General features: G+C 47.0%; 1 protein-coding gene across 2 annotated transcripts in view; it reads left to right on the forward strand.

The window, feature by feature from the left end:
* Positions 1 to 12,500, forward strand: part of LOC124045985 (plexin-A2-like) — a 349,620-nt gene that overhangs the window by 199,753 nt on the left and 137,367 nt on the right. For both annotated transcript variants that reach the window (XR_006840933.1, XM_046365864.1), the window contains exon 6: positions 12,443 to 12,500. This exon is cut by the window's right edge and continues 66 nt beyond it. Coding sequence is in view for 1 of the 2 variants with exons in the window: in XM_046365864.1 (XP_046221820.1) it covers positions 12,443 to 12,500 (58 nt within the window). In the remaining variant the exon portion in view is untranslated. The remainder of the gene's footprint in view (positions 1 to 12,442) is intronic.

Raw genomic sequence — 12,500 nt, forward strand, 5'->3', positions numbered from 1 at the left:
TGTCCTCCGATACACAACCCAACCAAGCCACACTGCTTCTTAAAACAGTGTCATCCGACCCAGAAGTCATGTGTCCTCCGATACACAACCCAACCAAGCCACACTGCTTCTTAAAACAGTGTCATCCGACCCAGAAGTCATGTGTCCTCCGATACACAACCCAACCAAGCCACACTGCTTCTTAAAACAGTGTCATCCGACCCAGAAGTCATGTGTCCTCCGATACACAACCCAACCAAGCCACACTGCTTCTTAAAACAGTGTCATCCGACCCAGAAGTCATGTGTCCTCCGATACACAACCCAACCAAGCCACACTGCTTCTTAAAACAGTGTCATCCAACCCAGAAGTCATGTGTCCTCCGATACACAACCCAACCAAGCCACACTGCTTCTTAAAACAGTGTCATCCGACCCAGAAGTCATGTGTCCTCCGATACACAACCCAACCAAGCCACACTGCTTCTTAAAACAGTGTCATCCGACCCAGAAGTCATGTGTCCTCCGATACACAACCCAACCAAGCCACACTGCTTCTTAAAACAGTGTCATCCAACCCAGAAGCACCAATGTGTCAGAGGAAACACCGTTCACCTGGCAACCTTGGTTAGCGCAAACTGTGCCCGGCCCGCCACAGGAGTCGCTGGTGCGCGATGAGACAAGGATTTGCCTACCGGCCAAACCCTCCCTAACCTGGACGACGCTAGGCCAATTTTTCGTTTTCTCTCTCTCTCGTTCTCTCTCTCTCTCGTTGCCCCACGGACCCCGCGGCCGGTTACGAAAGAGCCTGGGCGCGAACCCAGAGTCTCTGGTGGCACAGCTGGCGCTGCAGTACAGCACCCTTAACCACTGCGCTACCCGGGAGGCCCTCCATAGTTTTATTTTGAAGGCTATCAGAGAAGTCCATTATTGTGGCTCATCCTTATTGTGGCTAGCTTCACATAGATGGTCTGATTTGTCACGATTGAACTCTGGTTTTGATCTGGAGAGGAGATGTGATGGCTGAGGAAGGGTGGAGGATGAGGAGGAGGGGGGAGGGATCACCCAGAATGAAGGGTGCTGATGAAAGTGCAGGGTAGACTAGTTGGAGGAGAGTAGATCAGTGAGCGTACAGTAACACAGCATTATGTCACATTTATGTAAGGCAGAGACAGGCTCATAGCCAGTCTGTGGACCTCATTGGATGAGCCTTGTTTTCCTTAGTCCGTTCAAGGATCTCATTGGATGAGGCCTCGTTTTCTGAGTCCATAAAAAGCTCATTGTTTTACAGAGGCGTGTTTACATGGCGGCTGCAGTCGATTGAAGGATGAGGCCCTCTACACAGCGTGACTCAGTCTTTGATGGGCAAAGCTGTGGGCACACACACACATCCCAGCAGCAAACCACCCTGTATCCCACTGCTGGCTTGTTTCTGAAGCTAAGCAGGGTTGGTCCTGGTCGCTCCCTAGATGGGAGACCAGATGCTGCTGGAAGTGGTGTTGGAGTGCTAGTAGGAGGCACTCTTTCCTGAGGTTCTACAAAATATCCCAAAGCCCCAGGGCAGTGATTGTGGACATTGTCCTGTGTAGGGTGCCGTCTTTCGGATGGGACATTACACAGGTGTCCTGACTCTCTGTGGTCCCACTCCGTAACTATTTCAGGTCGTTGCTGTAAATGAGAACGTGTTCTCAGTCAACTTACCTGGTAAAATAAACACGAACGCACAGACACACTCTCTCTCTCTCTCTCTCTCTCTCTCTCTCTCTCTCTCTCTCTTTCTCTCTCTCGTTTTCTCTCTCGTTCTCGTTCTCTCTCTCTCTCTCTCTCTCTCTCTCTCTCTCTCTCTCTCTCTCTCTCTCTCTCTCGTTTTCTCTCTCTCTCTCTCTCTCTCGTTTTCTCTCTATCTCTCTCTCGTTCTCTCTCTCTCTCGTTCTATCTCTCTCTCGCTCTCTCTCTCTCCCTCTCTCTCTCGTTCTCTCTCTCTCGTTCTCTCGTTCTCTCGTTCTCTCTCTCTTTCTTTCTCTCTCTCTCTCTCTCCCTCTCTCTCTATTCTCTCTCTCTCTCTCTCTCTCTCTCTCTCTCTCTCTCTCTCTCTCTCTCTCTCTCTCTCTCTCTCTCTCTCTCTCTCTCGTTCTCTCTCTCTCTCTCGTTCTCTCTCTCTCTCTCGTTCTCTCTCTCTCGTTCTCTCTCTCTCTCTCTCTCTCGTTCTCTAACTCTCTCTCTCTCTCTCTAACTCTCTCTCTCTCTCTCTCTCTCTCTCTCTCTCTCTCTCTCTCTCTCTCTCTCTCTCTCTCTCTCTCTCTCTCTCTCTCTCTCTCTCTCTCCATCCACCCATCTCTCCCACCCTGTAACCTCTGTTCCTTCACCACCAGAGCAGCATCCATCCACCACATCCACAAATCAATGTGATTAGTGTAAACGCTGTCCATTGATTTGTTCAGCACCCTGGCAAGCCATGCACAGTCTTACTACATCACCAAGCCCTCCGTCAGGGGTTTGGGACTTGGCCCAAATCTTTATTACAGAGGAATTGATTTAGGACATGGTCCGTGTTTAAACAGTGTTTCTTAAATTATAGTGCTCCTATTTCTAATCCTCTTGTCTGATATACATTAGGTCTAATTAAACAGTCTTTATTGCATTACTGCTAATTGGCAACAGTAGGGAGTTTAGCACATGGCTACTGTCTTGGCCCATCATGATTTGAATGGCAGTCCTATAGACTCCAGTAGCATTTGTGCCATCCTAGACACTGTACAGTAGCCCACACTGACACACCCTCAATGGCCCCATACAGCCATTATCATCACCTGCCTAATTGTTGTCCCCATTGGGAAACTTGTGGACATTTTATGCTTTCTGTGCATGAGCTCATTCAGTACTCGTTAGAGAGAGGCTACATTCCCGAACCCCCCCCCGTTTGTTTTTTACCCTAGCACAAGACAGCTGATTCCAAACATCAGAGCTTGATGATGAGTTGGTTATTGGAACCAGCTGTGTAGGGCTAGGGTAAAAAACAAACGTGGGGGGGCGAGTTTGCGAAACACTGCAGTAGCCTCTCACTAACGAGTACTGAATGATCTCTAGCACAGAAAGCATAAAATGTTGAGTAGTTTCCCAATGGGGCAGGTAATGATAATGGCTGTATTGGGCCATTGAGGGTGTCTCAGTGTGTCTAATGGCCAGGTTAACAGTGTGTTCTACAGTCAGCACTAGGTGCTACTGACACTGCATCAATCTCCCTCCCAAATCAACTGTTAATGAGATATCGATCAACCACAACCCCTACATATCAATAGTGCCAGGTAACTATCTGAGTCAGTACCATTATTATTCATTATGATGGCATATTTACCTATCACATTGTTATTACCATGGAGATGGGTTTGATATGGAAACCAGGCCAAGATCATGTCAACTTTATCTTACGCCCAGTCTCTCCTCCCTCCCTCCCTCCCTCCCTCCCTCCCTCCCTCCCTCCCCCTCCCTCCCTCCCTCTGTCGTTTCATTTACAGCCAGAGATATGGGGAAGGGGCGGAGGGGGAGGGGATCCAATTACTGTATTACTCATAAGCCAATTATTAATAAAGATCTGGTTCCTCTTTACTGGAGCCTGTTAGCGAGCCTGCCATTTATCTTTACACACCTCCATCTCTCTTTCCATTACTCTCACTATCTCTCTGTTTCTGTCCATCTTGCTCCCGCCCTCTTCTCTCTCTCTCCCTCACTTTGCCTCTTTCTACATCTCTCCATATCTCTCTCTCTCACTCTATCCCCTCTCTTCTCTATCTTCTCTCTCCTCTCTCCCCTCTGCCCTCTCTCCTCTCTATCTTCTCTCTCCCTCACTTTGCCTCTTTCTCCATCTCTCCATATCTCTCTCTCTCACTCTATCCCTTCTCCTCTCTATCTTCTCTCTCCTCTCTCTCCTCCCCTCTCTCCCCTCTCCCCTCTCTTCTCTCTATCTTCTACCCTCTCTCCTCTCTATCCTCTCGATCCTCTCTCTCCTCTCTATCCTCTCGATCCTCTCTCTCCTCTCTCCTCTCTAGCTTCTCTCTCCTCTCCCCTCTCTTCTCTCTATCTTCTACCCTCTCTCCTCTCTATCCTCTCGATCCTCTCTCTCCTCTCCCCTCTCTTCTCTCTATCTTCTACCCTCTCTCCTCTCTATCCTCTCGATCCTCTCTCTCCTCTCTCCTCTCTATCCTCTCGATCCTCTCTATCCTCTCTGACATAGAGACCACACAAGCCCATTTTGTGCCTCAGAAATGCATCACCAGTCTCTGTGCTGTTGTTGTTGTTTTGTGGCGTGACACTACAGAAGCCACAATGCCCTGGGAACCTCACAAAACAATACTTTCCTGACCTCAGTGCTGAACTCAGGAGTGTTGTTCTGTTCTGGTCAGACCTCAACACAAGCCTCTGTGCAACACGAGTCAGCCTGAATAGCTAACCATCTCTGCTGCAGTTAGGCTCTTTGAACGGCTCTCTTCCCCCTCTCTTCCCCCCTCTCTTTCTCTCCCGCCGCCTCAATTTGAATAGATATTCATGCGCATCAGGGAGGAAGCAGAAAAACACTTAATTTGCACAAATATCTGGGTGTTCTGGGGGGGGGGGAATTAGCATGTAGCTCAGCCCAGCACAGCAGCACAGCACAGGGCTGTTCTCAGTAATCACTCTTCATTCAAAATGGCAGTGTGATGTGATCTGAGCGCATTGGGAGTTGTACGCATTTTGTCTGCCTCCGTACCTACATATTTACATTGACATGGGTAGCAGTCGAGACAGTCCCCAAGCAGGTGTCCATCCAAGCAGTTGAGGCAGACAATACAGACAGCAGATAAAGGAGAGGAGAGGAGACCGCCCATCCTGTAACATAACAGATAAGGACGTACACCTACTTAGTCTGTGGATGGAGGATCTGTCGTTGTATTAAAACACCATTAAATATTCACTATACATGCAGTGTCTCTATCTCCCTCTTTCTCCATCAGTTCATTGCCCTTCACTTCCATCTGACTTTGTTCATCTTAACTTTTCCCTCCCCTTCTAGGGTTCTGGTTGTTCTTTATCCGATAACAGTAAAGGAAGGGGTGAGAGGGAGAGAATGTAGGGCTGGCACAATTACCGTGTTACCGATGGTTTCAAATGAAGAGTGTCATGAAAGTGAAATACGCCAAAACTGTTTAAAATATATGTGTGACCGACCACCTCGATTCAATCTTATATAGCAACATTGAAATTGTGTTTTTTTTTACGCTGGATAAAAGTAGAGACTCAGAGCTACAAAATGGTGTATCATACACTGCAGTTGAGGAACAATGGGAAAGTAATTCTGCTTTGAAACTTGTAACCCCACTGTCGCGGCCGTCGAATGAAGTAGACCAAAGCACAGCGTGTTGAGCGTACATATTCCTTTTTATTAGGATGACGCCGACAAAAACAATAAACAATACAAAAACAACCGTGAAGCTTAACTTTGGTTGTGGCACATAGCCCTTAACTACCCACAAAGACAGGTGGGAAAAAGGGCTGCCTAAGTATGGTTCCCAAATAGAGACAACGATAGACAGCTGTCCCTGATTGAGAACCATATCTTGCCAAAACAAAGAAATACAAAACATAGAAAATAGAACATAGAATGGCCACCCCACATCACACCCCGACCTAACCAAATAGAGAAATAAAACGTCTCTCTCTAAGGTCAGGGCGTGACAGTATGGCTCTTGAATATTTTGGTACACCTACTGCAGAGCTCTTCTTTGTCGACACCTATTCCGCATCATTCACGCCCTCTTAAGAATTAGCCCCACCCATCTCTTTAAGGATTCACATGTGAGGCCATGTGCTAAACAGAGTGAGTAAAGTCGCTCTGGATAAGAGCGTCTGCTAAATGACTTAAATGTAAATGTAAATGTAAGTAGCATAGTAAACAACCAAAGATTTCAGGACTAAAAGTGGTGAAAGTAGTAGCCTACAAGAAGAAACAACTCCAGGTAAGAGTACCCTCTAGTCCGTGGCCTATATCCTAATCTGACTCTGGTGCAAGTGGTTGTTCTTCACATTACCCTCTCCATCGCATTACATTACTATATCAAGTAAAATCGATGTTTATTTGTCACATGCACAGGATACAGAAGGTGTAAACGGTACACTGAAATGGTTGCTTGCATATTTGCATAGTAGCAATATCAAAACCGAAAGTGTCCAGGTAATAATACTGTATAAATATTTTGTAATTATTACATGATGCTTACCCAGACACACTTGTCTAAATGAATGGGTCGTGTGAAAGAAATGCTATAACTAATCCTCAGCCACATGTAGCTATGTGGATGGGTCACTATTGTTTAGACATGTACACATGTTCATGAAATACAATAGATGGCTGTAATCACCCCCAGACACACCTGGTCTAACTTTATGGGTCATGTAATCATCTGGCAAAGTGGAGTATTTTGTTTAGACATGTAGCTAGCTAGCTAGCTAGCTAAACAATTAACCATAATCCCAACCCATACATACTACTAGCAATACATACTGAATGTCATAGCTAGCCACAATGCAGTACATTCTATAGTATGAATCTCAAGCTAACTAACTAGGTTTAATGTTAGCTAGCTAGCTAATTTTAGACTATAACTAGCAATGCAAATGGTTTTCTGAGATACAAATAATATTACTACACAGATCATACATGTAGAGCCAGCAAGCTAATGTACCCGAGCTAGCTAACAGTACGCTTTAGCTTGCAATGAAAATTACTTTTAACAATGTGATGAAACCCTGTTGCTCCTTGCTGGAACAAGCAAGGTGTTGGGTTTGCACTTGCTTCTGTAGCCACAAAGTCAGATTCCACAGCCACAAAGTCAAAATTGGCAAAAAATAAATAAATAAGCTTTTTGGTCTTAATTTAAGGTTTAGGTTTAAATTCTAATTTTAAGAAGAGAAATTGTAGAAATGGGTGGGGTTTATGACTTTGTGGGTATACAAGCTAGTAATATAAATTATTATTAAACAAGTATTTGGTTGCCAAGGCAACACCCCCCACAATGCTGCAGCAGCCCACATAGAAACTCTAACCCTGGCAATTTGACTGGTAAACTGATGGGTATAACAGATGTGGTAGAGGTCAATCGAACTCGACCAAAACAATGAAATTGCCATGGAAATGCATGGGGGGCCGTGTTGGAAAGATCACGAGTTCCCTCATTGCCCCCCAGCAAAATGATCCTACATTTAGGCTATTGTTTATATGTGCATTACACACTATGTTGAGGTGAAAATATAAGTAAAATGTTTGTACGGATGTCAACCCCAACACATGTTCGTGTCATCATCACCGATCAACTTCACTACAGATAAAAAAATGACTTTGGCTACCGCCACAGGTTTCTGTATGCTAGCTATGCTAACCAGCTTAAACAAACATGTTTCTGTATGCTAGCTATGCTAACCAGCTTAAACAAACAGGTGTCTGTTTGCTAGCTATGCTAACCAGCTTAAACAAACAGGTGTCTGTTTGCTAGCTATGCTAACCAGCTTAAACAAACAGGAAGAAAGTATTTCGCAGTCACTTCTTCTAAACCTGAAAAGGGACGACTTCTACATGTTATGCCGCGAAAACAGCCAAATATATCAAAATCGAACTTAAGTAACCACATTATGGGCCAGTTACAATACATGAATCATGACAGATTTGATGAATGTGCACCAATATGGTCAGTGGAACGTCTGCGTTCCATTGACTCCTTCACCGCATCTATGGCTGCACGGGCAATCATTTTCATGGTGCATTCTAATGATGCCAACTGATGTGGCTTTTTGTAATGTCAGTTAAGTTCAACAAATCACAGCACCTATTTTAGCACCTACTGTAGTTCCTGCTTTATGGGTACAGTCACAACGTTCTGACTGGGTGGAATACATGTACCACCAGAAGTCTATTTTTCATAGCAGGTTAGGAGAACTTACACAGCAGGTTAGGATAATTCATGTAGCAGGTTAGGAGAATAGGGTTAAGGTTAGGAAAATGGTTAGGGTTAGCTAAAATGCTCAGCTAACCTGCTATCAAAGCTCACTTCCGGTCGTAGCTGTACTCCCTCTCGTCACAACCCACTCGCAATGGCCGCCAGTCTACCCATTGTGCCATCATTGACTTGAATGGGGCTTCCCCTTCTATTCGTTCTATTTCTATGGCAGCACATGCAGTGAGGAGCGGAGGAGAGGAGAAAATTTGTGTCTATACCATGACCGTCACAGCCCTGAGAACGTGCACATTATAGAGATGTCTTGATCTCCACTCCCCTTGTCTTTAAACATGGTACTTGGAGGGAGGGATCTGAAATCAGCCAGACCCTCTCCAAACATCCACTGTCAGGGCCAGAGAGAGAGAGTATGTGCGTGTGTGTTGAGGACCCAGCCGTGGCAGATATGACAGCGTAATTGTCTAACTGGAGGGAGGCTGAGAGGGCAGGCAGCGGTAGAAGACCTAAAGGACCACAATCCAACGATTGCTCTTTGTGTGTGTATAGTGTGTCCATGCATTCCAGTTTGTGTTGATTGTGTGTGTGGTCAACACAGCCGCCATGTTATTCTATATGTGGCATGTACATAGTCTAGACATAGTATGTTAGCAGTGATTGTCATCGGTAGCAGTAGATCAACAGAGAGTGCTGTCTGTGTGGTTTTGTGTGTTAAAGGGAAAGTTCAGGCCAAATCTATATTTGGGTTGAATTAACCTTACCTTGAGTTGTGGCTGAAGGCCCCATGCTGACAGAATCCACAATAATCCATCATTTACTCCTGCCGCTGGAGCATCGTCGAAATTCATGAATGTGAACAACAGAACCGACTTTAGCAAGGATTTCCATCAGTAGCAGTAGATAGACAGAAAGTGCTGACTAACTGACTGAGGTCTGTTCTACTTCAGCACCTTGGACAGGGCTTGGTTTACAGCCATGGCCACCTGCTGTAGTGTTGCCTGTACTGTCTTCAGCTGCTCTGAGGAGCTATTAATAAAGGCCCCATTAAACTAACACTGTGTGTGTGCGACCGTGCCTGGGTTTATGTGTTAAAGGGAAAGTTCAGGCCAAATCTATATTTGGATTGAATTACCCTTACCTTGAGTTGTGTTCTGAAGGCCCCATGCTGACAGAATCCACAATTTTTATTTTAATTTTTTAATTTCACCTTTATTTAACCAGGTAGGCTAGTTGAGAACAAGTTCTCATTTGCAACTGCGACCTGGCCAAGATAAAGCACAGCAGTGTGAACAGACAACACAGAGTTACACATGGAGTAAACAATAAGCCATGACTTATGACTTATAAGTTCTGCCACAGCCAGGAGTTAGCATATTAGCATTGTCAAAATTCATGAATGTAAACAGCCGAACCGATGTTAGCAATGCTGCTCTGCAAGCCCAAACTTCCTCAAAAACACTTCAGACTAAGTTCGGTAGCGTCAATACTCGCAAAGAGTTCTTCCCAGTGAGAATGTCGTTGCTTTTGAAGTAATATCAGATTATTCCAATGCACTGATAGTTCCATCAAGCCACCGGCGAGTTTGTTAACAGGTCTGGTAATTGGTCCGTATCTGATTGCCCAATGAAATACAATTCAACTGTACTGTCCATGTTACAGCAAACCACAGGAACAGATGCGGCTGTGAAACTACATAACGGAATGGTTCCAGTTTTGCGTGACAAAATTCCAGCGATTATCTCAGCGTTGTGCACTTTAAAAACATCCCTGCAACCTCCACAACTACCGAACTTATTCGTTTGCAGTGCTTTTGAGGAAGTTTGGGCTTGCAGAGCAGCATTGCTAACATCTGTTCGGCTGTTTCTATTCATTCATTTCAACAATGTTAACTCCTGGCTGTGGCAGGACTAAATAGTGAATTATTGTGGATTCTGTCACCATGGCCCTTCAGACACAACTCAAGGTAAGGGTAATTCAACCCAAAAATAGGCCTGAACTATACCTTTTAAGGATGTGTGCATTCCACCCCTTCGGGAATCTGAGTGATCCGGCACAAAGCAGTGGCAGGGCTGTGAATGAAAGGCTATTGGAAGAAGAGAGGGAGGAGAGGAGAGGAGAGAGGGAAGTGAGGGAGGAGGGGGGGGTGTACTGTAGTCAACATTCAAAAGCATGCACTTCATCTAATGAGAGAGCCAAGAGGTCAGTCTTTAACTACACACAGATAATGGCTGTCTCCTGAAACCATGGCAACAATACCTCTCCACCCCCTCCCCCTCCTTCCTACTCTCCCTCCCTTCCCCTCCTCCTTCCCCCACAGTAAAATCAATGCAGGGCTTTTTGTTAGCTTAATGACCGCTCTGGTTTGGTCTGTCTGAATGGCCTGTACCTCCACCATGAGGTGTACATTCAACATCTCCCTTCCTGCCTGTCTGCCTAACTCCCTGACCACCTTGCTCCCTGCCTGCCTAGCTCCCTGTCTGCCTAGCTCTGACCACCTAGCTCCCTGACCACCTAGCTCCCTGTCTGCCTAGCTCCCTGTCTGCCTAGCTCCCTGTCTGCCTAACTCCCTGTCTGCCTAGCTCCCTGACCACCTAACTCCCTGTCTGCCTAGCTCCCTGACCACCTAGCTCCCTGTCTGCCTAGCTCCCTGTCTGCCTAGCTCCCTGACCACCTAACTCCCTGACCACCTAACTCCCTGTCTGCCTAGCTCCCTGACCACCTAGCTCCCTGTCTGCCTAGCTCCCTGACCACCTAGCTCCCTGCCTGCCTAGCTCCCTGACCACCTAGCTCCCTGACCACCTAGCTCCCTGCCTGCCTAGCTCCCTGACCACCTAGCTCCCTGCCTGCCTAGCTCCCTGCCACCTAGCTCCCTGACCACCTAGCTCCCTGTCTGCCTAGCTCCCTGTCTGCCTAGCTCCCTGTCTGCCTAGCTCCCTGTCTGCCTAGCTCCCTGCCTGCCTAGCTCCCTGTCTGCCTAGCTCCCTGTCTGCCTAGCTCCCTGCCTTCCTAATTCTCTGCCTGCCTGCCTGGCTTCCTAATTCTCTGCTTGCCAAGTTCCCTCTCTGCCTGCCTGCCTCCCTGCCTTCCTAATTCTCTGCCTGCCTGCCCAGCACCCTGCTTCCCTCCCTCCTTGCCTCCCTCCCTGCCTGCCTAACACGCTGCCTGCCTAGCTCCCTGTCTGCCTAGCTCCCTGTCTGCCTAGCTCCCTGTCTGCCTAGCTCCCTGTCTGCCTAGGTCCCTGCCTTCCTAATTCTCTGCCTGCCTGCTCAGCACCCTGCTTCCCTCCCTCCTTGCCTCCCTCCCTGCCTGCCTAGCTCCCTACCTGCCTCCCTACCTGCCTCGCTACCTAGCTGCCCCGCTTCCTTCCTGCCTCACTTTCTACCTGCCTGCCTCTCTTCCTGCTTTGTTGCCTCTCTCTCCAAAGAAAAGTCACATTAAGGATAATTTCCTTCAGCCATTATTGACGTAAAAGAGACTTGTGAAATTGACAAACGGGGTAGCAACCATAAATAGCAGACCGTGTTTGCGACGGATAGAGATAGAGACCGAGAGAGAGAAAGGGAAAGGTGGAGTGAGAGGTGAGAAGAGAACAGAGCGAGAGAAAGAGAGACTGGGTGGGAAAACTCGCCATCAGAATGAAGGCAACGTCTCGGTTGTGGTTTCTATGAGTCAGCATGTGGTTAATGGGCAGGGGGGCGTATGATACATTGTGCTGACCCTTGCACTCCTCGGTTGGTTGGCAGTGTGTGAGACTAGCATAATGAGGTGCGAGAGACATCTTACTGGCTCCTACGTTCCCTTAGATCACCTCTGTTGTTCTATTCTACGGGGTTCTCTCTATGGCTTGGCTCCACACTCAACATAATGGGCAACCTGTTACGCAACCGGTTACCACCACTAGATGGTCTAGGCGCCAGGCAATCAGAAATGAATGAAGTGTTGAGGGATACACTGAGCTGCTGCTGTTACAGATGTACACTGTGTGTGTACAAAACATTAAGAACATCTTCCTAATATTGAGTTGTACCCCACCCATTTTGCCCTCAGAACAGTCTCAGTTCGCCGGGACATGGACTCTACAAGGTGTCGAAAGCGTTCCACAGGGATGCTGGACCATGTTGACTCCAATTCTTTCCACAGTTGTGTCAACTAGGCTGGATGTCCTTTGGGTGGTAGGCCATTCTTGATACACACGGGACACTGTTGAGCGTGAAAAACCCAGCAGCGTTGAAGTTCTTGACGCACCGGGCACTTAACTCTTTTGTCTGGCCCATTCACCCTCTGCATGGCACACATACACAGTTCAAGTCTCAATGGTCTCAAGGCTTCAAAATCCTTCCTATACACTGATTGAAGAGGATTTAACAGGGGACAGTGGATTCACCTTCCCAGTCTACGTCATTAGTTTTGTATAATCATTAACCCTTTATTAACTCTTATCTTTCCTTCGCCCCCCCCCCTCCACTCTTGTGTCCATGTGTCCAGGTGTTCTCAGAAGGATCGTTGTGAGCGTGCTGATGAGCCGTACCGTTTCGCGGCCGCT

Source organism: Oncorhynchus gorbuscha, linkage group LG10, assembly GCF_021184085.1.
Source record: "Oncorhynchus gorbuscha isolate QuinsamMale2020 ecotype Even-year linkage group LG10, OgorEven_v1.0, whole genome shotgun sequence".
In the NCBI taxonomy this organism is placed as follows: domain Eukaryota; kingdom Metazoa; phylum Chordata; class Actinopteri; order Salmoniformes; family Salmonidae; genus Oncorhynchus; species Oncorhynchus gorbuscha.